The 21266-nt window shown below is 38.3% G+C and overlaps 3 protein-coding genes and 1 long non-coding RNA gene across 4 annotated transcripts in view; 2 read left to right on the top strand and 2 right to left on the bottom strand.

Moving 5' to 3' along the window:
* The first annotated feature begins 33 nt into the window (after positions 1 to 33).
* Positions 34 to 2822, top strand: LOC306773642. The gene is made up of 2 exons (XR_013771804.1): positions 34 to 2219; positions 2541 to 2822. It is a non-coding gene; the product is annotated as an uncharacterized lncRNA (long non-coding RNA).
* A 1732-nt stretch (positions 2823 to 4554) lies between these two features.
* Positions 4555 to 6087, top strand: fgf23 (fibroblast growth factor 23; the record flags this gene model as incomplete). Its single annotated transcript, XM_079263222.1, has 3 exons — positions 4555 to 4789; positions 4901 to 5004; positions 5641 to 6087. The coding sequence occupies 3 exons, from the start codon at positions 4555 to 4557 to the stop codon at positions 6085 to 6087; spliced, it is 786 nt and encodes a 261-aa protein (XP_079119348.1).
* Positions 6088 to 9707: 3620 nt separating this feature from the next.
* On the bottom strand, positions 9708 to 14681 carry tigarb (TP53 induced glycolysis regulatory phosphatase b). Its single transcript, XM_079262805.1, has 6 exons — positions 14606 to 14681; positions 14282 to 14319; positions 13905 to 14026; positions 12157 to 12234; positions 11955 to 12065; positions 9708 to 10740 (listed from the first exon to the last, which is right to left on the bottom strand). The coding sequence occupies exons 1-6, from the start codon at positions 14644 to 14646 to the stop codon at positions 10342 to 10344; spliced, it is 789 nt and encodes a 262-aa protein (XP_079118931.1). The 5' UTR covers positions 14647 to 14681; the 3' UTR covers positions 9708 to 10341.
* Positions 14682 to 16679: 1998 nt separating this feature from the next.
* Positions 16680 to 21266, bottom strand: part of LOC306773486 (G1/S-specific cyclin-D2-like) — an 18223-nt gene continuing 13636 nt past the window's right edge. Inside the window, exon 5 of the mRNA XM_079263314.1 lies at positions 16680 to 19344. Coding sequence (XP_079119440.1) covers positions 19180 to 19344 — 165 coding nt within the window. The 3' untranslated portion in view covers positions 16680 to 19179. The remainder of the gene's footprint in view (positions 19345 to 21266) is intronic.

The following is a 21266-nucleotide window of genomic DNA, read 5'->3' as shown; positions in this document are numbered from 1 at the left end:
GAGGGGTGGGGTTGGGGCGGGGGGGCTCTCTCACTTTATCATGGTGCTTGCTGTAACTGAACTACGTGTCACTTTTCTGAGATGGAGGATCAGCTTTATTCTGGGCTTTTAAAGAGTGAAATGAATCCTTTTTATTACCTCAAAGAAACCACGTCACTAGATGAAGGGATGCATGGACTTCAGCTCAAATACCTGCAAGGTTTCTCGATTTCTTCGAGCCTTTAAACACTTGATGGTTCGCTGCTTGATTATCCATGTCCTGCAGTGGGGGATTTAAATGCACTACCTTTGCTGCACGATTTAAAGGTGCCTTGGTGTTCCCAATTATGGCCCCCTTAAACATGCACGTAAGAGACACCCGGAGGAGTCAGAAATAGGGATGACACTCCAGAGAGGGCCTCAGAAGAGGGGAAGGGGAGGGGTGGACTATCTCTGGTTTATTTTCTTTTCTGTAATTAGATCGATTAAGTAATAAACAATCTGTGGTTGAGACCAGAGAGCGGTCAGCCATGGAGAACGCCACAAGATCGTAAGTGGGACTGCGAGCAAACAGGGTGGAAGAATTATTTATCCCAGCATGGAGCAACTTTTTCTGTTAGTAAGCAGACTTGCTTCTGCACAAGCATCTACAGAGCGGATAGAGCGCACAATAGAAATGTTCCTGCACACTGTTTTTTTTTTAAATGCAAAGCTTTAGCTGCAGTGTACTACGGTCACCAAACCAGTGGGTGAAAAAAAAATGTAAATAGCTGCGAATTTAAAAGAAGAATTCGGGATCTTTTTTAGTGCTTAAAAAGAAAAAGCAGAAGCTGGAGCTGCACGATGAACAGCCAGTCATGGTACACCTAAACGTGTCGGTCAAAGCTGTTTCCCATATGTTTGTTTCCTCAGTTTGTCTCTGTGTTTGCATATCGGTGCCATAGGCCTTCTGCCTTCCCTGTCTGGCTTTTCTGCAGCTGCACTGCAGTAGCAGGGAGGTTTTTGGGAGCCAGAGGCAAAAGGTTTTAAATGCAATTATGGACAAGTTAATTATGCACCCTGAAGGACTACAGGACAGTGCAACCGGTAGACTGGATGCACACTATGACGTTTCCTTCCTTCATTTCTGCACTTCTGCTCATGTTAAGGTTAAGTTTAAACGTCTGAAAGGGAAATTTTTTTAATCCGTTTGTTAACAAAGCTGAAGGTGAAGCAAACTTTGCAGCCACACAGTAAATATGTACAAATATCTCGTTACATATTCCAAAGATGCTTCTCTTGCCTCATTCTTTAAATTCCCGAGAGTCCTCCAGAGTGCATCTGCCTGTGTAGTTTCTACAGCTGTTAACTTAAAAAAAAAAAAAAACCTGCAGCCAGCTTCACCGCCAGCCTCCATCGGCTCCTGTGTGAGAGGAAGCAGGACTATTTCAATCGTTTGAGACTGAGCCGGCGTGCTGTCTTTGTTGTTCGTCAAACGCCTCTGCAGGAATGTGGATCTGCCAGGATGACAGGCAGCTTCCCACATACCTGAACTCTGTCACCCTCCGCTACCCCATCTCCACCCGTCCGTAACCCCGCACCTTCACCCCCACAACTCACTCGCTGTAGGCAGGGACCTTGGGATTCCAGCTGTAACCTGGGAGCTTCCTCCTCTCATTTCAGCCGTTTTTAGTTCAAGGTCAGAGTCACTGACCAGCCTTTGCCTCAACCTTTGTGACCACCGGGGTCTGTTGTACCAAACAGGAATGCAAAGCATCTTTTCAACACATGAGATTCTTTTATTATTTCATCAGAAAACAAGAAAAAGAAAAGAGATGCATCAGCGTAAGCACCATCCACGCATTCTTTCCTAGGTGCTGGTGTTGGGATGCACGGTATTTTAGGGAGGGGACATCTGCAGAGGTGATGCAGTGTATGAGGAGCAGATCCTGCCTCCCTCCTCCTGCTGCACAGCCCCCCTCGTGTCCTCCTCAGGACAAGCCTCTGTCCTGACCCCACACCACCAAGCACCACACATCTTCGTCAGCAACACATGACAGTATTGTCCTCACACCTCAATCCTTCTGGCTTTTTCTTTGTTTCTCTTCTTATTCGCCGCTGTAGAAGCTACACAGCAGACAAGCATTAAAACCAGATTTACAGTGAAAGAGGCTGGATGTACCATCACCGGACATTTCCTCTTGGAGTCATGTTTAATCCACGTCGTCATAAAGTTTCACCTGTAAAGGTGTGGAAGTGATGTTTGTGTTTATACAGCACCCCCCACCCCCGTCAAGATGTCTCCAGTAGCACCTTAATAAGGAAGTTAATTAGGAGTAAAACACGGATTGGATGCTTAACAGAAGCTCACCTTTCAGCTTTGACCAAAAAATGTTGAAAAAAAAAAAAAAAATGAAAAAGAGAGAGAACAAAAATATGATTGGATTTATTTGCGGATTCTTTTTATTCGTTTCTTTTCACGGCTTCTAATGGGTCAAATGTTTAAGTCAAGGTGAGGAATATTTCTTTACGTGTTGAATGTATACAAGCATGCGTGAGCCCTGAGCTTCACTTGGGGGGAGGGGGGTGCTTCTTTCTCTTTCTTTTCAGGAGTGAACCTCCACTCTATTCCTCTCCTCTGTTCTCATATACCTCACCTTCTGCCTTAGTTTTGGTTTGCTGATGAAGGAAAATGTAAATGAAGAGAAATCAACCTTTAGTTATTTGTTTCTTAAAACAGACGATGCTACGTAAAGTTTTTTCCTTTTATTTTTGTACGTATGTGCTGTGCACAGCAGTCTACTGTATTCCTGAGATACCAATAAAAGTTTGTTTTCTTTTCTTTTGTTTATTTTTAACTGGTTGCTGGTCGTCGTTTTTTCTGGTTTAACTCATAATTTGTACTTTGATAATGTTGTTGATAGTCTGGTAGCTCCCAACCTCACTGCAATGCATCACATAACTATAAATTCTGCTATTTAAATATGAATTTTCCAGTTTTCTTCACTTTAAATAATACATGCTTCACTACTTTGGACCTTAAATACTAAAAAGCATATAATAGAGGTCAAATGATTGGGAAGGACTTGTTTATTGTTTGAAAGTTATTTTTTGCAAATTAATCTTGTGCTTTTCTTTTATAGTCTGCTATAATAAAAAAAAATGAATATTGTATTATTAATCCGCAAAGAAAAACATTTAAATCGTTAAAACATCCATCCTAAGCCACTTTAATGTATTCATTTTAAGTTAAAAAACAGAAATTATTACTAAACTTTAAGCATCTTGATGATATTTTGTAGGTTAAATGTCTGAATCTAAGCTACAAACCTTCTCTGTGTTGGAGTCTGTCTCCATCTGCTGGAGAAAGGTTTTGTTGTGCAGGTGTGTAAAGTCAGGAAACTGCATCAAGTTATAAAAATACAAGTTTAAAATAAACTTTGAACTATATTTGAATAAAATTACAGAATAATCCATACAGTACTTTATTAAAAACCTTTACAGGTCCACACATGTATATGTTTATTTATGGTGTCAGAATACATCCTAAAACACACCATTCCCTTTACCTGTCAGCTTGCACTGACTTTTTCTAAACTTTTAAATACACATATAAAACTGTGAATTATTAGGTATTTACAGTGTTACGTGCAGTTCTCTAAAAGAACAATTAATCATGAAAAATGAAGACGTTCACTGTGTTTAAATCACGTATCAACCAAAAAATGTATCTAAACCAAAACTTACATCCTCGTGATGCTGATCTCATTCTGACATCATCAGTCAGAGACAAACCAAACACTTTACAAGTTATTTTAACCACATTTTACCTTATGGTACACACCACTGCTATGAGATGCTGTTTCCATAAGTTGTTTGAGATGAAGGAATTTCTCATTGCATGAATTTACATTCATGAAATATCAAGGTAGAGTCAACTATATTTCTATCACACATTAATATATATATATATATATATATATATATATATATATATATATATATATATATATATATATATATATATACATATATATATATATATATATATATATATATATATATATATATATATATATACATATATATATATATATATATATATATATATATATATATATATACATATATATATATATATATATATATATATATATATATATATATATATATATATATATATATGTGTGTGTGTGTGTGTGTGTGTGTGTGTGTGTGTGTGTGTGTGTGTGTGTAGTACCAAGTAATGCCAGTATGTATACGTTGTTATTCCAAATTAAGAGTTGAACCAGCAGATTATTAGGAAACAGGTTAAGGTGGAGGAGTCAGGATGTGGAGCCAAATATAAGCCCTCTTGTCTGACCAACAGCATCAGTGTAAACAGACAGAGGTGGAAGTGGTCCTTCCGCCGCTGAAACCCGCAAATCTGTTTTGGGGGCGAGTTTTTTTTCTTTTTTTACGCTTTTTTTACCCAAAGGATGTGAGCAGGAGTGGCACTCCGGGGCTTTAAATAGGAACTGTCACCAAACTCTGGCACAACTAGAGCATCAGAAAACTTCCAGCAGCTCGCAGTGGAAACCACCAGTTTGATGCAGAATGGACGTCAGTAAGCGACTGGGGATGAGAGACACCGTGCTGGCTCTCCTGCTCGCTGTTACGCAGGGGTTTCCTGTCGGACAGACGGCCCCGAACCCCTCACCCCTGGTCGGATCCAACTGGGGGAACCCGAGGAGATACGTTCACCTGCAGACATCCACAGATCTCAACAACTTCTACTTGGAGATCAGATTAGATGGCACTGTGCGCAAAAGTACAGCCAGAACGTCATATAGTAAGATTTTCATTTCCACTTAACTGAAGTGTTACTTTAAGGGTTGTATTGCTGCGTTATTAAATATTAAATTCAACCCTGTGATGCTAAATGCCCCTTCTCCCTCTGCAGGTGTGATTCTATTAAAAGCTGAAACAAGAGAGCGCCTCGCCATCCTCGGCGTTAAAAGCAGCCGATACCTGTGTATGGATCTGGAAGGCAACCCGTTCAGCTCGGTAAAATAAATAATAACAAGAATTTGTCTTAAAAATGTATTTATACACTTCATTTATCTCCATACACAAAACTTGCTTTTGCTTTTGTTCTGCGCCTTCTTTGGTTTTACGCACCGTATTTTTTAATAGTTTTACGCACGAATGCTGTTTAGTAGATGTCTGAACACCAATGTTTAGTTTTCATTTTTAATTTCCTTTATTTAACTTCTAAACTGGATTCATTTTCATTTTAAACTTTAATCTATTCTCTTAACTCTGTGTTAATATCGGGCAACAATGTGGAGTTTTGCGCGTAATTTAGGGTTAGTAAGCAAACAGACACTTTCGGAGCTACTTTACTAAACTTATCATTTATCTGTGTCGACTGTAAGTATTTAATTTACAGATTATTTTAAAAAGCTATCTGCTTGTTCATTAAAAGCAGGGAGATGAAACGAACCTCTTTGCGAGACTTTTAGGTTAACTCTTCACTATTTCGGACATTTTGGAGATTAATGGGTTAGGAAAGGTTTTTGAGATTTCCCAATTAAATGTGATAAATATCTTTTTTATATGGATTGAATTATCGAATTATTTTACAAATAAGATTAAACATTGCCTTAAACTGATGCTTATTTTCTAATCTCTCCCCTTTAGCCCACGTGCCTCAGGGACGACTGTTTGTTTAACCACAAACTTCTAGAGAACAACCGGGACGTGTACTACTCCACCCGGACCGGCATCCTGTTCAACCTGGAGGGCTCCCGTCAGGTGTACTCAGCGGGCCAGAACCTGCCGCAGACCTCCCTCTTCCTGCCCAAGAAGAACACGGTGCCGCTGGAGCGCCTCCTGCTGCACAGGGAGAAGAGGAACCAGGTTGTGGACCCCTCAGACCCGCACAGCGTCTACCTGTGGCAGACTGAGGAGGGCTCCGACTCCCGGGCCGTGCCAGAGGACGACGCCGACCAGGAGGTAGAGGTGGAGGCCGGGGACGACGGACGCAACGCGTCTCGTGAGAAGCCTCTTGTTCCGTCTGCGCACGATCCCTGGAGCGTGCACTCATCCCGACAAGCCAGCCCCCGGAGCACCGGGACCATGGGCTGAACGCCTCTCCAGATAAAGCTTTGTTTAAAAAGGAAAACTAGTGTTGCTTCATTTCCACACTGACCCGCTATCAGGACCAGTAGTTTTAGTACCAGAAAAGCTGTGTATTTGTACACTGAATGCACAGTATTTTACTTGATTTGCAACCCTTTTTGCACAAGTTCATGTCTTAAAGCTCAACGCCTCCAAACAACTTCAGGTGATTATTTACAGACGAATGTGTTTGATCTGAAAGTCAAGATAAATGATCCAAAACACTTTCTGCACCTTTAGTTTGTACCATTTTATTCCAAGATCCGTCTTGGTTTCCTTTAAACAAAGATGCATTTTCTTAATAAGTTGCAAACAAAACAGGAAAAAAGAGTAAGTCCAAACCATTATGTGCACACTTGCTTTTGCCGCTGGTCTGATAAACCCACAATGTTCTCTCCAGATGTAGCCGGACTGTGGGGGACCGAGGGGCCTTTCTGCTTGTGCAAAACAAGGCAGGCATAACTTATAATGAACATATTAACATATACTTGCAACCAGTAGAGTTAGGATTAAGTGTAGCCTTTATCTAATAGACCTAAATAAGTTTGTTATGTCTGAAATAGCAATGCCAGAAATACATCACTGCAGAATCTCTTGTTGTAATTGATCCATTTTCCCCTCCAGTAAGACGGTCTGGTACATGACCTGAAGGCTGGACAACATTTACAGAGCAGAAATCTCAGTATATGCAAATATCAGGTGCTGAGCACCACCAGCAAACACACAAACCAGTTCAGAGTATTTATTTATTTAAATCCAATCCTTTATTGTTATTTATAGTATTTATGAGGATGCTTTACAGTTAAAATGTACATAAACACACACACATGGGTTTTCTTTGAATGTATGAGCTGGACTTGTTGTGGAAGGAGTGTTGCTCGAACTTGGGACTAAATAAACTAATAGAAGAAGCTTGTTTCTGTGTTATTTGTGCGTTTATGCCCGAACCGCGCGATAAGGTAAAGCAGAAGCAGCTCTAACACTGGTAAAAGTGCAGTTTTCCACTTTCCTGCAAAATGAGCAAACAGGTAAACGCGCAAAAAGCTTGTTCAAAAAACAAACATAAAACTGGTCAAAGTCGGCTTATTACTAGATGGAAAAGCTCGTTTTTAGGGAAATATTACCAGTTGCCAAGCGATGAGAAATATCTGGGAGTCTGAATACAGTAACAGCTTTCACTGAAAAGTGGATAAAATGTGAAACTGCAGGACAAACGTTCATTCTCCACACAAAAACAGCATATGCTTTTACAACTCAGACATTTAACAGCAGATAAACACTCTTAGATGTGTTCAAACAAATGATTGTTTTATGGTCCACCTGTAAAATTATTTTCTTAAATTATGTATAAAAAAAATATAAATAAGAATATTAAGCATTCAGTGCATGGTGTTCGGTCGCTAAAGGAGAAACTATTAGTTTCTTTCTCAAAGCACAATCCCAAATCAGGAAATATGTTTCTTCACTTTCAGTCCCCGCAGTATGAACCCGAGACACGAGGTGATCCCTATTAGAAACGGAACATTTATTCTACACAGGGTGTCCCATAAATGTCTGCACACAGGAAAAAAAACAACAACCTTTTTTATATATGAAAAAAAATATTTTGATTTACTTATATATTCTGCTCTACATGAATAGAGTTCTGTTGAGAACACTCTTCAACGTGTGTCCTCCTTGTGCTTGTAATGGCGATAAGTTGCTTTAGATTACTTATGTTTAGTATTTCACACCGCAGCCATGTGCACAGAATCGTAGAGCTGTCATCGTAATAAAAAGAAACTCGGGGCCTTTTCATGTTGTAACGTGATAGTTTTATTGTAAAAACGTGAAACGTATCACGTTTGAGAATGTGATTTTGGGCATTTTCGACTTGAGATGAGGAAATTGTGTGTGGGGTGGATAGGAGATCACAAATGGCTCATTTATGGGACTTTATAAAGGTTGACATCATGCTTGCGTTGAGATATGGTGAAATTTTGCTGCTTTTGAAAACTCTGGATGACATTGTAATGAGTACTTTAAAGGTAGAGTATGTAAGATTTTCAATATTTTCAAAATAAATTTACTAAAAAAATAACTACAATCATATTTAGGTAGTTTTTTTAAACATGTAGGTTCCAGTCTGTCCATATTTGATGTGTTATTAAATTACAAGTTTAATTAATGACAAAGACCCTTCTTAAATGTTTTCCTACCAGTAAAAAAAATTTGCTTTTTGTCATTCAATAATGCATCAAATATGAACAGACTGGAACCTACATGTTCAAAGAACTGTCTAATTATGATTGTAGTTATTTTATTAGTTAATTTTTTTTTTTTTAAATATTGAAAATCTTACATACTCCACCTTTAAGGCTCATTTTAAAAGGTATGGGTCTGTACAGAAGGAAGAATGAGTCTGGTTTGCTTGACGTGGCATCATTTCTGATAGATAAATTTAAGCGGCACGGGAATCACTATGAACACAAACTGCATCATCATAGCTGCATTATGTTATTACAATATAAATTATCACGTTATGACCTGATAGTTTCATGTTATAACGTGACAGGGCCCCCAGTTATTTTTCCATTAGGATGACAGCTCTACACTTCCGTACACAGGAACCTCTGGGACACCCTGTCTGCATCCATAACTGTATTTTAGTTAAGTAATGAAGTTTTATGACGCTGATATTCCTTTTTACAACTCTTTAAAAGAAGTTGGACACTGACAGGAGGTCATGTTTTTACCGGCGTTTATCTGTTTGTTTGTGTTCAAGATAACTCACAAAGTTATGGATGGATGTTCATGAAATTTTCAGGAGTTGTTGGAAATGTGAGAAAGAAGAACTGATTTAATTTTGGTGGTGATCCGGATCACCGTTTGGATCCAGGAATCTTTTAAAGGATTACATGGGGAGAACTGTGCTGCTTGGGGGAGGTTTTAGTCTCCGAGTGCTTTTCTAGTCTAGTCTGTTTCCTGCAAACGGGTCTCAGGTTGAGCACCAGACTGGGATCCTCATGGTGACTTTTTCAGGTCGGTGCAGAACCAACACCTGCTTCTTCAGCCATGTCTCTGTGGTAGAATGTGGTTTTGCATTGTTCTGAAAAGAGTATGGATGAAATCGGAGAATATCTCAACTTAAAGGCAGCTGATGTTGCTGGAATATCTCTGTGTTTTCTACATCACTGGTAACATCACAGAAGTGGAAATGAGCTTTGCCAAAAGCTCGGATCAAAACCCAAACCGTCCCAGAACCTGGATTGGCTACTGATACAGTCTAGATGGCCATTTATTACAGAAAAGATTATTGGTCGGACCACAATCCCATTTAATGCTGTGATGATCCATCCCAGACTCCTCCGAGCCCTGACAAGTCTGCTTGCTTCCAGACCAGGTTAGCACGTAGTTTACTCTTAAACAGGAAAGATTTAAGTAGCTTTTTGTAAATATAACTGTATGGTAGTAACATTTAATTTAATTTAATTTCATCAAGTGAATACTTTAATTGAAATATGAATTTGAATGTAAACTGAATTTAATCTAAAATAATAGAATTTGAATGGATTTGGCCTTTTTTGATTTGTTTTTGTTGATGATGTTGCATTATTGTTGATGGGGACTGATGTATCTAAAATAAAATAAAACAAGTCTATATTTTCAGCTTTTGGTTTCCTGATTCAGGATTGTGTTTGGGATGTTTCATTGTCAGTTTTCAGATATCATTCAGCTTTTATTAACAATACTGCAGTCCGACTTGGCTGCATGTGTCAGTCGTTCAGTTTCTTCATAAAGAAACAAACAAAAAAAAATCATCAACAGAAATGTGCGACCTGTATTATTTACAACTCTCAGATTAAAGCAACAGGAGTCAGTTTCATCTTATTGCACGAGTAAAATGAGAAGCAACCCGAGTGCAGCACAACAGACACAGCTGGAGTGCTGTCAGCGTTCAGTGATACATTAAATCATTTTAAATTTGGTATCTCATCATAAAAACACGTAATTTCATTACCGTCCTAAAGGATAAGAAGTTTGTGTCCTCACCGACTTCCAGCTGGAAGGACATGATTTCATTATAATACAGTAGTGCACAATGATGTGTAAAACATGCTGATTATCAAGTAAACACTCTTTTCATTCAACTTGCGGCACTTCTGAAGTTTTCTTCATTTCCATACACTGCGCGTACATGGACACACTCAGCTACGTTTAATCCCCCTCTTTTCCTCTGCTTTACTCGGCGTTGCTGAGGTTTTCCAGGTGGTCCTTTCTGTTGGTGAAAACGCAGCGAGCAGCGGAGAGCACCGGTCCCAACTCAGACTGGCTCAGGGTGAGAATGAAGCGGCTAATGCCCGTGTTGGGACAAGGCGAAAACAGCTGCGACATCTTCACCCCTGAAGGCAGAGCGCACTTTAAATCCTCCACAAGGTGCCTGGTGGCCACCCGGATGTATGCACCGTGGCTCACCACCAGAGCGTGGACCGACACCCCATGGAGACCGTCGTTCGCCGAGTTACCAGAGGCGTCTGCTGCGTCCGCCGTCACCGAGGAAGCCTCCGCTCCAGACAAGCAGTGCTCATCCAGGATTTGCTTGAAAAGGACTTTAAGGAACTTTTTGAATCTCAGTTTCACCTGAAAGCAAGGTGACAGTGTAGCTGAGAGATCGAAATGATTCCTGACGAACTCTTAACGTTTGTAAGGTTACGGTTCTTTTATGGATAATAAATTACATTTCCAAGCACAGAGACAAAAACCAGCAACTTCACCAATGTGGAGATCTTTTTTCAGCATTTTCACTACAACTAAGTCATGCAGGACTGGTATGTGCATCAACCCACTGACTCAAATTTCAAAATAAAAGCACATTACATTGAGAAAATTTAGCAAAGATCTGTAAAAATACAAAAAATGGTTTCCTACAGTCACTCACACACACACACACACACACACACACACACACACACACACACACACACACACACACACACACAGCTTCCAACATGTTCCTGCATAACTGCAGCAACATTTTTACACCCAGGGTTAAAGAAAAGCCATAAAGTTGCTTAAAATGAGCTCATTCTGATTCAGTGTTCAGTGAACTGACCTGAGAGTAAATGTTCGAACGGTTTCAGAGCACAAAGCAGTTAAAATGTTCGTATGGGACAAGCTGAGGAAACATCTTTAAGCTGTTGTTAGAGGAAAGAAGGTAGCGGAAACCTTAGTCTGATGTTTGTTAGAAATAGACAGAATATGAACCTTGCTAATTTAACTGATAAATACACAGATAGTTAGTCGGATCACGTCTCTGATGCCAGGGAGAATCTTTCTGACTAAGTATTCAGAGACAGCTCCACTCACATTCCTTAAAATTTTTACATTTTTCTGTCAGGAAACATGCAAAACCAAACATAAAGGCTTCCATCTACCACTGCAGTGTGATTACTGACAGTAAGGTCACGTGCAGATGTAGATGGAACGAGCTGAAAGGGTGCAAGTCAAAGCTCAGAGGTGAATTTATGTGGAGAAAGCTTGGTAAAGTTTTGATAAAATGGCCTTTTTGCCATCACACTAGTTCCACTGGTCTTCATTTCATTCATTTGATTCAGTTTTCATCTTTTAAAACTTCTTTTTTATGCTTGTTTATTCCAGGAGCATCACAGAATTAAGCGACTATTTTTCCTAAAGTTTGTGTGACATGAATATTTAATCAGAGGCCACGCGGAAGACAGACTGCAATTCCAAAAATAACCACTAAGTGGCGCTGCTTTACAAAACATCCTCCTGGTCCTGGTCTGTTTTCAATCTGCGAGCATCAAAATAATGAACCCCAACTCCATCTGACTCACCTGGTCTGACGTCTCTCCTCCTGGTGGAGTGTAGTCACGGCACGACTGTCCCGCAGCGTCGGCCATGTTCTTCAGGTCCTCTTTGGGACGCCCTTCAGCGACGCCGAAACCCTGCATCAACAACGAAGCCACATCTGAAAGCTCAGAGAGCCGCACGTAAACTTTACGTATTCTGAAGCAGCAGAAGGCAAACAGCTCTCACCTTTTCTCTGAGTAATGGCTCCAAAACCATCTCCATGCCAGAGCAGTGAGTGTTGTTGCTCAGAATGAGCTCGGCTGTCTTGTGAAGGAAAAATAATTAGGAAATGATTAAGTTGGTGCGTCTGAAAAAGCAGATACTCTGCTATGGATCATCTTAAGACTCACTGACACCGTGAAAAGCAAGACGGAGTCAAAGACATGGAAACGTGACTGTTCACACAAACATTTAACTCGTGTTTTTCCTCTTTTCTTCACAACAGAATTATTTCTTCATCCATTCATGTTCTCACAGGAAGCTGGAGTCGACCCCAGCAATCACTGGGCGAGAGGCCGGTTACATCCTGGACAGCTCTCCAGTCTATTGCAGATCAGATTATTTCTTTAGGACTGGAATACTTGAATTCTGACTGATCAAATTATAAGAATAAACTCAGTGTAGTCTTTTTGTCAGCTTACGTTGCCATTCATTACATGTTGTAGAATAACTTCAGGTATCTGTGATCAGATCCACAACATCTCAGCGGTGTGGAGACACCAGCAGAAGAGCGAGACAGCAGTGTTCTTAACAGGTCTCACAATTCCACATGATGCATCACAATATGTTGCATCCTTTTGTTTCTTTATTACTACAGATTGCTCCTGTTTATAATCAACAAATACAAGCAGTCAGAAAATTATTAACTTCTTTTTTATCAATATTAATTTCAGAAATCAATCAGAATGTCCTGAATATGATAAACATCATAACCACATAAAGAACGACTCAAGAAACATCATTATTATAGTTTACATACTATATAGTACTTATAATCATAATACTTATAACTACTTGTAATTGATAATGTTGTCGCAGCATCGATTCATAATCGTTTACATCTGATACATCACACAAACAAATAAATTCCACACCTTTACGAGACAGTAAAACAGACGATCCCTTCAGTCGGATTATTATTTATTAGTTATTTTTATTAACAGGGTCTGCCAAGAGACTACAGTAAAAATATTTAAGGCTCCTCTTGAAACAGATTCCTTTCACCAAATTACAAGAAATTCTTCACAAACTTTTTCCTCTAAGATAAATGTCTGTGATTAATTTTTAGTTCAAGTCTTTTGATTTAAAGTGATTCCTATAAACAGTCGGCACTGGACAGATCAGCAAACATGACAACAAGGGAGCAAACGCTGCTTCTGCTGGGGACATGCAATACTCACTAAAACTGGAAAATATTCCACTTCTTAATGAAATTCAAACCACTTTTTTAAAAGTTCATGCTACTCTGATACTATATCATAAATACAGGGCATTTAGGTTCTGTTGTGAGATGGTTATGACTTCATATCAGATCAATTATTGAAACAAATAGAGGTGAGAACTTAACTTGTCATATGTTTGGTGTCGCCTTGGTCTAATGATGTCAAATAAGAGCAATACGATGAAGAAGACGGCTTAATTAAAGTAGTCTTCTAACCAGAACATTTAGTAGTTGATTCATGGTTCAGATGCATCTTTATGGTTAACCACCTTGTTAAAAACATAGCATGTTGAACAGCTCTCTGTAAATTCACGTGCATTTAAAAGATTTAGAGAAAGCCTTTTAAAGCCCACCTGTAAAGGTTAAAATTGAACATAATCTACAATATCATACAAAAAAAAATAGCCCTAACTTTTTGTGAGTAGTGTATGTAGTGCACTAAAGTGGATTTTTCCTACCAGCGTGGTATTTTCTGTGTATGTGCTTGTCTTACCTGCACAGCTCTTTGTAGGTTGCTGACAAACACTTTGTTGAAGGGGATATCTTTGAGATACTGTCCTACTGCTTCCCCCTGCTGCAAACCTGTCTCCGACAGAGGCGTGTCCACTCCTTGACCTAAAATCACATTAACTCAGTCTTGATCCTTAAACATAAAGACACGCTGCAAACCTGCAAGCCATGTCAAGTGTAACACATTAAACAAACCATCACTATCAAAGAACATCATAAAATGCTGTTTAATTAGTTATGTCAACTACACAGTGTTTCAAGATCTACATCTGTAAATCTTGTATTTATTTTAATACAACTTTCTTATTGTAAAGGTTTAGAAGAATTGTATAAATAAAGTTTAGTATAGTTTGAAGTTACCTTGCAGCAGCTTTTCTCTGTTATACTGAGTCTCCCCACTGTGTGAAAACATAACAAATTCATTGTTAGGACATCGTTTTAACCACCTTATTCTGCGTTAATATGATTAATTCAGCTTTTAAATGAGCAGCTTTTAGGAAACAGTGAGGAACCTTTAAGTCCTCTGTGAAGTTACAGAGGACTCGTTTCTGTTAACTAGCGCCAAGTTGGCAGATACGACATGCTTTTCTAACAACTGAGAGGACGCCATGATTATTTACAATATAAAACAAAGACAAATTTATTGAAAAATCGGAGGTAAAAAGCTGCTTGGAGGTCACTTACTGTCGTACGAGCGTTAAACTGAAAGTCAACATTTTCAACATTTCTGTCCTTCTGCTTCCTGCTTACGTTATCTGCAATGATGCACGGAGCGTGTTACGTCATGACGTAATGCGGCGTTTACTTTTGAAGTTTGACTGGTACTCTAAATCTGACACTCACTGAATAAAATCTAATAAAAAGCTAATACAAGTTGTTTTAAAAAAACAAAACAAAACAAAAAAAAAAAAAACATCAATTCACATTTTAAAATATAAATATTGACATAACTCAATTATGTTTTTGTTTATAACTTATTTTCTGTTAAAAAGATGTGTTTATAAGAAAACAACCTTATTACATAGTTTTCTTTTAAAAAGAGCTGCTCACATGCTTGTATTTAAATAGCTCGATTGTATTTAAATATATGAAGATTGAATCAATTCAAACTTTTCCTTTTTTTTAGTATAAATCAAGTAAACTATTACTGACAAATTGAAAATTAAGAAAATAGAAATAGAAAGAGTAACAACTATCAAATTTCTTGGGGTAATAATTGACGATAAATTGAATTGGAAACCACATACAAGTTATATCAAGACAAAGATATCTAAATTGCAATTGCAACATTACTCAGAACTAAAAATCTCATCAATCCATCCATATTATATACTTTATAAGACTGAAAGATACAGAAGATCATTGCCAGCAGCCATCAGCCTCCGGAACAAGACCTCCTGAAGTTACTTATTATCTACTACAATATTGAATTTCCCTTTGGGGATTAATAAAGTATTTTCATTTTTCATTTAATTTAATTTCCTACTGTTCCTTCATACTTCCATACCTGACCTATTGTGTGGAGGTTTGGGGGAGCACATACAAAACAAATAGAGAACCATTATAGGCAATCCAGAAAAGAGCAATAAGAATTGTATGTAATACAATTAATGTATTCAGTAATTCAGAAGAAAGTACCACAAAGTATACAGGGGTTGTTTCAGATGAGGGAAAGTTCATATGCACTACGAGGTACATGCATACTAAAAACAGATAAAGTAAACACACAAACTAAATACCATTGTATCACAACCACTGGAGTTAAACTGTGGAACAACTTTAGTGATCATATAAAGTTATGTCCTACTCTCATCAAATTTAAAAATATTCTAAAAAAAAAAAAAAAAAATTACAAACATACAGGACACAATTACTTTGATTTATGTATAATGTATGTATGTAGATGTGCATGTCTGTATGTATGTGTACGTGCTTCGTGTGCACATTTATACATGTTTGTATGTTTATACATCTATGTACATGTAAATGTAATTGTACATAACTATATGTATGAAAAATTTGATTTAATTTGTAAAAATTATGACTAACAGTTAAAATGTGGGAAATTATCCATTTATAAAGTGAACAACTTAAGACATATGGCATGCTATGCTTTGATAATGATTTTTTTTTTCTCTTTTCATTGAGTATCGCAAAGAAAATCAATAACCATTTATCGGTGCGTTATGTTTCTTTAAAAAAAAAAAAAGAAAGGGGCAGATATTACAAGACATTTTCTTTTTCCTGCTCCTTTTCGAGCATGGTCTGTATTGTTTTGTTTTTGTACTGTAAAGTCTTATTACTTTTTGTATGACCATGTGAGAAATAAAAAAAACAAAAAACAATGTATTTTAGTACCACAAAAAGATTCAACAAATATCAAGAAAATAACAGAACTGTTCATTTTTAATCACACTAAACTTATAAACGTCAACAAATATTATTAATAATATCGAAGTTTGGGATTAAGCTGTTTAATATTTAAAAAACAAAATTACTTCCTGCACATACCCGCCTGTACTCTTTTTTTTCCCCGACTTATACAGCCAAAATGATCAAATTAGTAATATTGACAACATGGATTTCTTTCTGAGTTAACTATGGTCATTGCACATCAATCATTCTGGCATCATGTCTACTCTTTTTTTTTTCTTTTTTTTTTTTAAACTTAAAGAAAAAAAAAAAGTCAGACAAACAAAAAAAAAAAAAAAAGACAGATACAATTTTAGCCAATTTATTTAGGACAAATTGTCGAGGTACAATGTGTGGCTGTGTAAGGGGATAGCAAGAGAGAAGCTTGGATTAACAAGCCACAATGAACAACCAATCGAGTAAATGGGTACCTCAAAAAGAAACATTCCTTTCTGACAAATATGAACTCATCTGAACATTGCAAAGTACTTTTTTTTTTGCCTTCTCCAAACTTTCAGCACACAGTATAGGATGTTTTAACCTTAGCACCGGATATATGAAATATTGTAAAGTATGCTGCGAGCACTTGTAACTTTTCAATGAAATCTGGCAGCTGATGTCCCACATCCATAGATAGATATAAAAAAAAAAAAAAAAAAAAGAAATGAAACCCGTGCAACAAATCAGAAGTGAGGACGACGTCTGTGATGTGAATTGTGATGAGGTAATGGTGAGATGGGCTCTCTCTATCCAATTTAGTTATCCTGAGGTACATAAAGAAGCAGCAAGAATATGATAGAAAAAGAACAAAGATACATTTAAACAACAAAAGGAATAAAACATGCTAATTAATGAGTTTCAAACAAAGTTCTTCCAGTCCCACACCAAACTGTTACGTTCCCTCTGGTACATATACAAGAGAAAAGCAGACCTGTTACATATTTAAAATTTTATAATATAGCAGCACACGAGTGAATGACAAGGCATTTTATGTAAGACTAGGATAGAAAAGCTTCATAGCAGCAAGAGAATAGTGAAAATAACTGATCACTCTTACTTTGGATATCTCTTTCAATTACAAACAGAACAAGTAAAAGCATCAACATATCAGTTTAAAGCATTTTTTTGGGGGGGAAATAAACTTTTGGCTTATTATTGCATCGAATATGCATGAAGAAGTTAAGCGACTACATTTCTCTTCTACACTGTAATGTGGATTTCAAGCATTCTTATTCACTAAAAGACTAATTATATACACGTGTAAAAGACCCACAAATGCTTTAAACCAGAGTTCAGAAAGCAACAAACATACAAAGAACAAAACATATTCAGGACAGTATTTAACTCTTTAAGAGAACTATTGGAAGGGGCTGCTATTAACCTAAATAAAACATTTAAAAAAAAAAAAATTCAAGTTCAGGGTCAAATAAATGTTCGGGGCTGGTTTACCTTAGTCTAATAGCTGTTGTACTATATATAATACAGATTATCCTATGTCTATTCACTGGTTGAGGCAAGCATCACCCCCATGGGAATCCAGCCCAAGAAAAAAAAAAAAAAGAAATAAAACAGAAAAAACAAATAACTTAAAAGCAAAATTAAAACAATTAACCCCATAAAGCCTCTGAATTCTCCTCAGCTCAACCACTATCCCCTTACCAGTCTTAAGGAGTGTGTTTTAAAAGTGCATCAATATTGTTCCATCCAATTGATAAGAGGAGAAGCTGCAGCACACTGAAACCGATCCTGACCATCGTTCAGGTTCACTCCTCCTCCTGAGAGTCACTCTAGCATCATGCAACTGCAGGAACATCATAAAGCTTAAAGTTAACCTAGTCTCTCAATAGTCACCACTCATCAAACAGACCTGCCCCTTCCTCACTTTCCACATCCTTTTCCGTCCCTAAAAACCTTTTTAAAAAGAACTTTCCAACTTGCTTCGATTGCCTCTGAAACTTGCAAAAACTTTTATTTTCCAAACCTGCAAACGTGGCATTAGTGCTACCCGTCTAAACTAAAGTCTCTTCTGATCAAACTAAACAGTCCTAACTGTGGACCAGCGTGCACGAGCTACACCGAGAACAGCACAACGCAGTGTAACCCAATACATCTCCACGCTAAACACTCCAGTCTGGAGCTGGTGGTGGAATCAAGACCCTTCCAGGCAGTCGGCACCTACACCACACCTCACACCTGTTTTGTGTCCTTCCTTTGTGAGCAGGCCCAGCCCACTCTGAGCCAGCAATTCTCTGCATAAATAGTAAGCTGTGCTACAGGTGCACAGTCTGATAAATAGAGCTGCTAGCTCTGGCTGGATATCAGTTTGGTTTAAATGTCATGAACTGTACTTATCAGCGTTTCAATCACTGCTATACGGATTTCCAGATGAAGAAAATCACATGAAAAGTATAAATTGATAACTGCTCACTAAAGACGGTTAAAGAATAACTAAATGCTAGCTAAATAAACATTTAATTGTTTCAAAAAAGACATAGCAAAAGAAATATATTTTATAAAATTATGGTATTTTTCAAGTATAAACATATTATCAGGTTTCCGCTCTGGGAACCTAAGGCACTACATCAAGTTTTAAACCATGTTGCTATCTTTAAATAGTTTAATGACATGTGGCCCATACCAATGGTGAAAATGCACCCAACCCAGTGTGAATGGGGCAAAAAGGAGAAAAACTACAAATTTCTTAGTTTCTAAAAGTTCATAGATTGTCACACCATAACTCAAGGGGGCGACTTGACGTGGATACTGGCAGCTTATGCCCCCTCGCTTTCATCAGTTCATTCATTGGTATACATCTAGTTTTGTGCAAGTCAGGAGGTGATGGGAGTTCATAAGTCGACATCACGCACATCTGTGGGGGTGCTGGACTGGTCTTGCTGTTCCCTTGCCTTGTTGCCAGCCCTGATGCCGCTCTTCTGTTGGCACTGCTGGCCCTGCTGCAGGTTGAAGGCCAGCACGCGCTCTATTTGCTCCTGGCACGCCCTCAAACAGTCCTGAAACAAAGAAAGCAATAGTTAAACCTGTTCAGTTGTATTGTTGAGCTTTTAAAAATACATAATCCTTTTATTTACAGATTTCTAAACTTTTATAGAGGTTGTTTTCTGAAGCCTCCATATGGAGACCTTTCATTGTGTTTTGTTTTGTTGTACTGCTGGGAAATAGAGGAAATATCCACAAGACAGTTAAAATTTACCCTTCTCTCATTAGTTAAAGATTTTAGTCAATAGTGTTTCAAAAGGAAAAAATACACAAGTGTTGAAGTATTTTTAAACATAATAATAATTAAAAAAAAAAAAAAAACATTAGTAATGTGACATCAGTACTGATACACACAGCTGTGTGGCTTTAAATAAAGACCACCAAGCCAATCTGAAGATGTCCGGACACACGCAGGGTCCAATCCGAACACCTGTACGTGGACACTAGCGTGCAAATCCCTGCATTTCTGCTGCATTTCTCATGCAAGGTTCTTTAAAATCTTTGATCACATGCTTGGAATACCAGCAGGGAATTATGCGACTTGAGGTAGGTGGTCCTGTCTGCATCCAGAACAATGAGTACCAGAGTACTCCAACACCAACAAGCAGAAAGCTACACAGAGGAATCCTCTTTCAGATGATACATATTCATGTCTGCGGTAGAGGCGAAGCTTCAAAGAAGAGAGTCAGGGGCCCCAGAAGAGCTTCTGGGGTCCATCAAGCAACAGATAAGCAGATCTGGAACTCTGGTCTGCCTTTCCCCACCCCCGTCTTGGGTTTACAGCACGGTCAATCCCATGTTGAGGTCTAGAGGAAATGGCTTTGACCCACTGCACCCTGACCCTCTGAGTTTGGGTGTAAAACAGATTACAGGACACTGGGACCGGATGTTTTTGGACAACTTCTCATATGAAAGGGGATCGTCTCTCTGTCTCTGTCCCCCCTGCAGGTCTGTGCTGAAGATGTGGGAGGTCTGCCTCCCTGAGCCAACGGCAGGACCCTTAAAGAATGAGCTGAAGCTCGCAAAGAGGCCAACATTCCTTTAAAATGTACGAATAATTGGAAACCGATGGGCTGCAGTCGGAGCGCCTGTTGTGACGGCGGGATTGCAGGGCCAGCGTCACTATGGCAACGTGACCACAAGCTAAGAGGAAACAGTGTTTCTATAGATTTCTACTTTCAGCTCTTAGTGTGTCTTACGGTCAGAATAAAACAACGGATATGCTATATGTGATTTGGTATCTGTATCCCAACAGGTAGTAAATACATCCAGATCTGAGGAGAGCTGGTGCTGTAACTCCAATTTTATAAACTGTACATAAGCTCAACGATTCATATGTAACAAACTGCTTTTTAGGCCCATTCACTGCATCTTTTAGCAAAAGATTCACACAGAATTAGGAGGATTGTTGAAGCTATTTTCAGGGCAGTTTATAAGTCATATTTCCCATTTAAGTATTTCTCAGACCTATACTGTCTGTTCCTTACATGTGTACCAACAGAGAACTCCAGTAGGTTCTCCTAACTGTAATTATAGTTAATGCTTCATCAACTGTAAGAAAAAAAAAAAAATCTAATCACTGATCGATACCTCTAACAGAGGATCATTCACGCCATTTATCATGAGCAAGAGACACAAAGCCAATGAAAAGCCAGGTGTTGGTCCGTTTCCAAATCAACTCTGGTGCTGATCAGCTTAAATATAAACGCAGTATGAACTGACGACATGCATCCAGTTCCTGATTTTAGTTCACTTTTCTTAATGAACGAGCCGTCTTGCTTATCATAGCTCAGTAAAGGACTTGGAACCACCGTTTCTCTGCAGATGTCCTTCATCTGAGTGAGCAACTAAGGACTTCCAGTTACCATTTTGACTCCATTGTAAAGTTCTACAGAACATCTCCACGGGTAAACACACCATGCTGTTGTAGATCAGT

Source organism: Telmatherina bonti, assembly GCF_933228915.1.
Source record: "Telmatherina bonti genome assembly, chromosome: 23".
Lineage (NCBI taxonomy): Eukaryota > Metazoa > Chordata > Actinopteri > Atheriniformes > Telmatherinidae > Telmatherina > Telmatherina bonti.
This window is presented reverse-complemented; position numbering and strand designations above follow the sequence as displayed.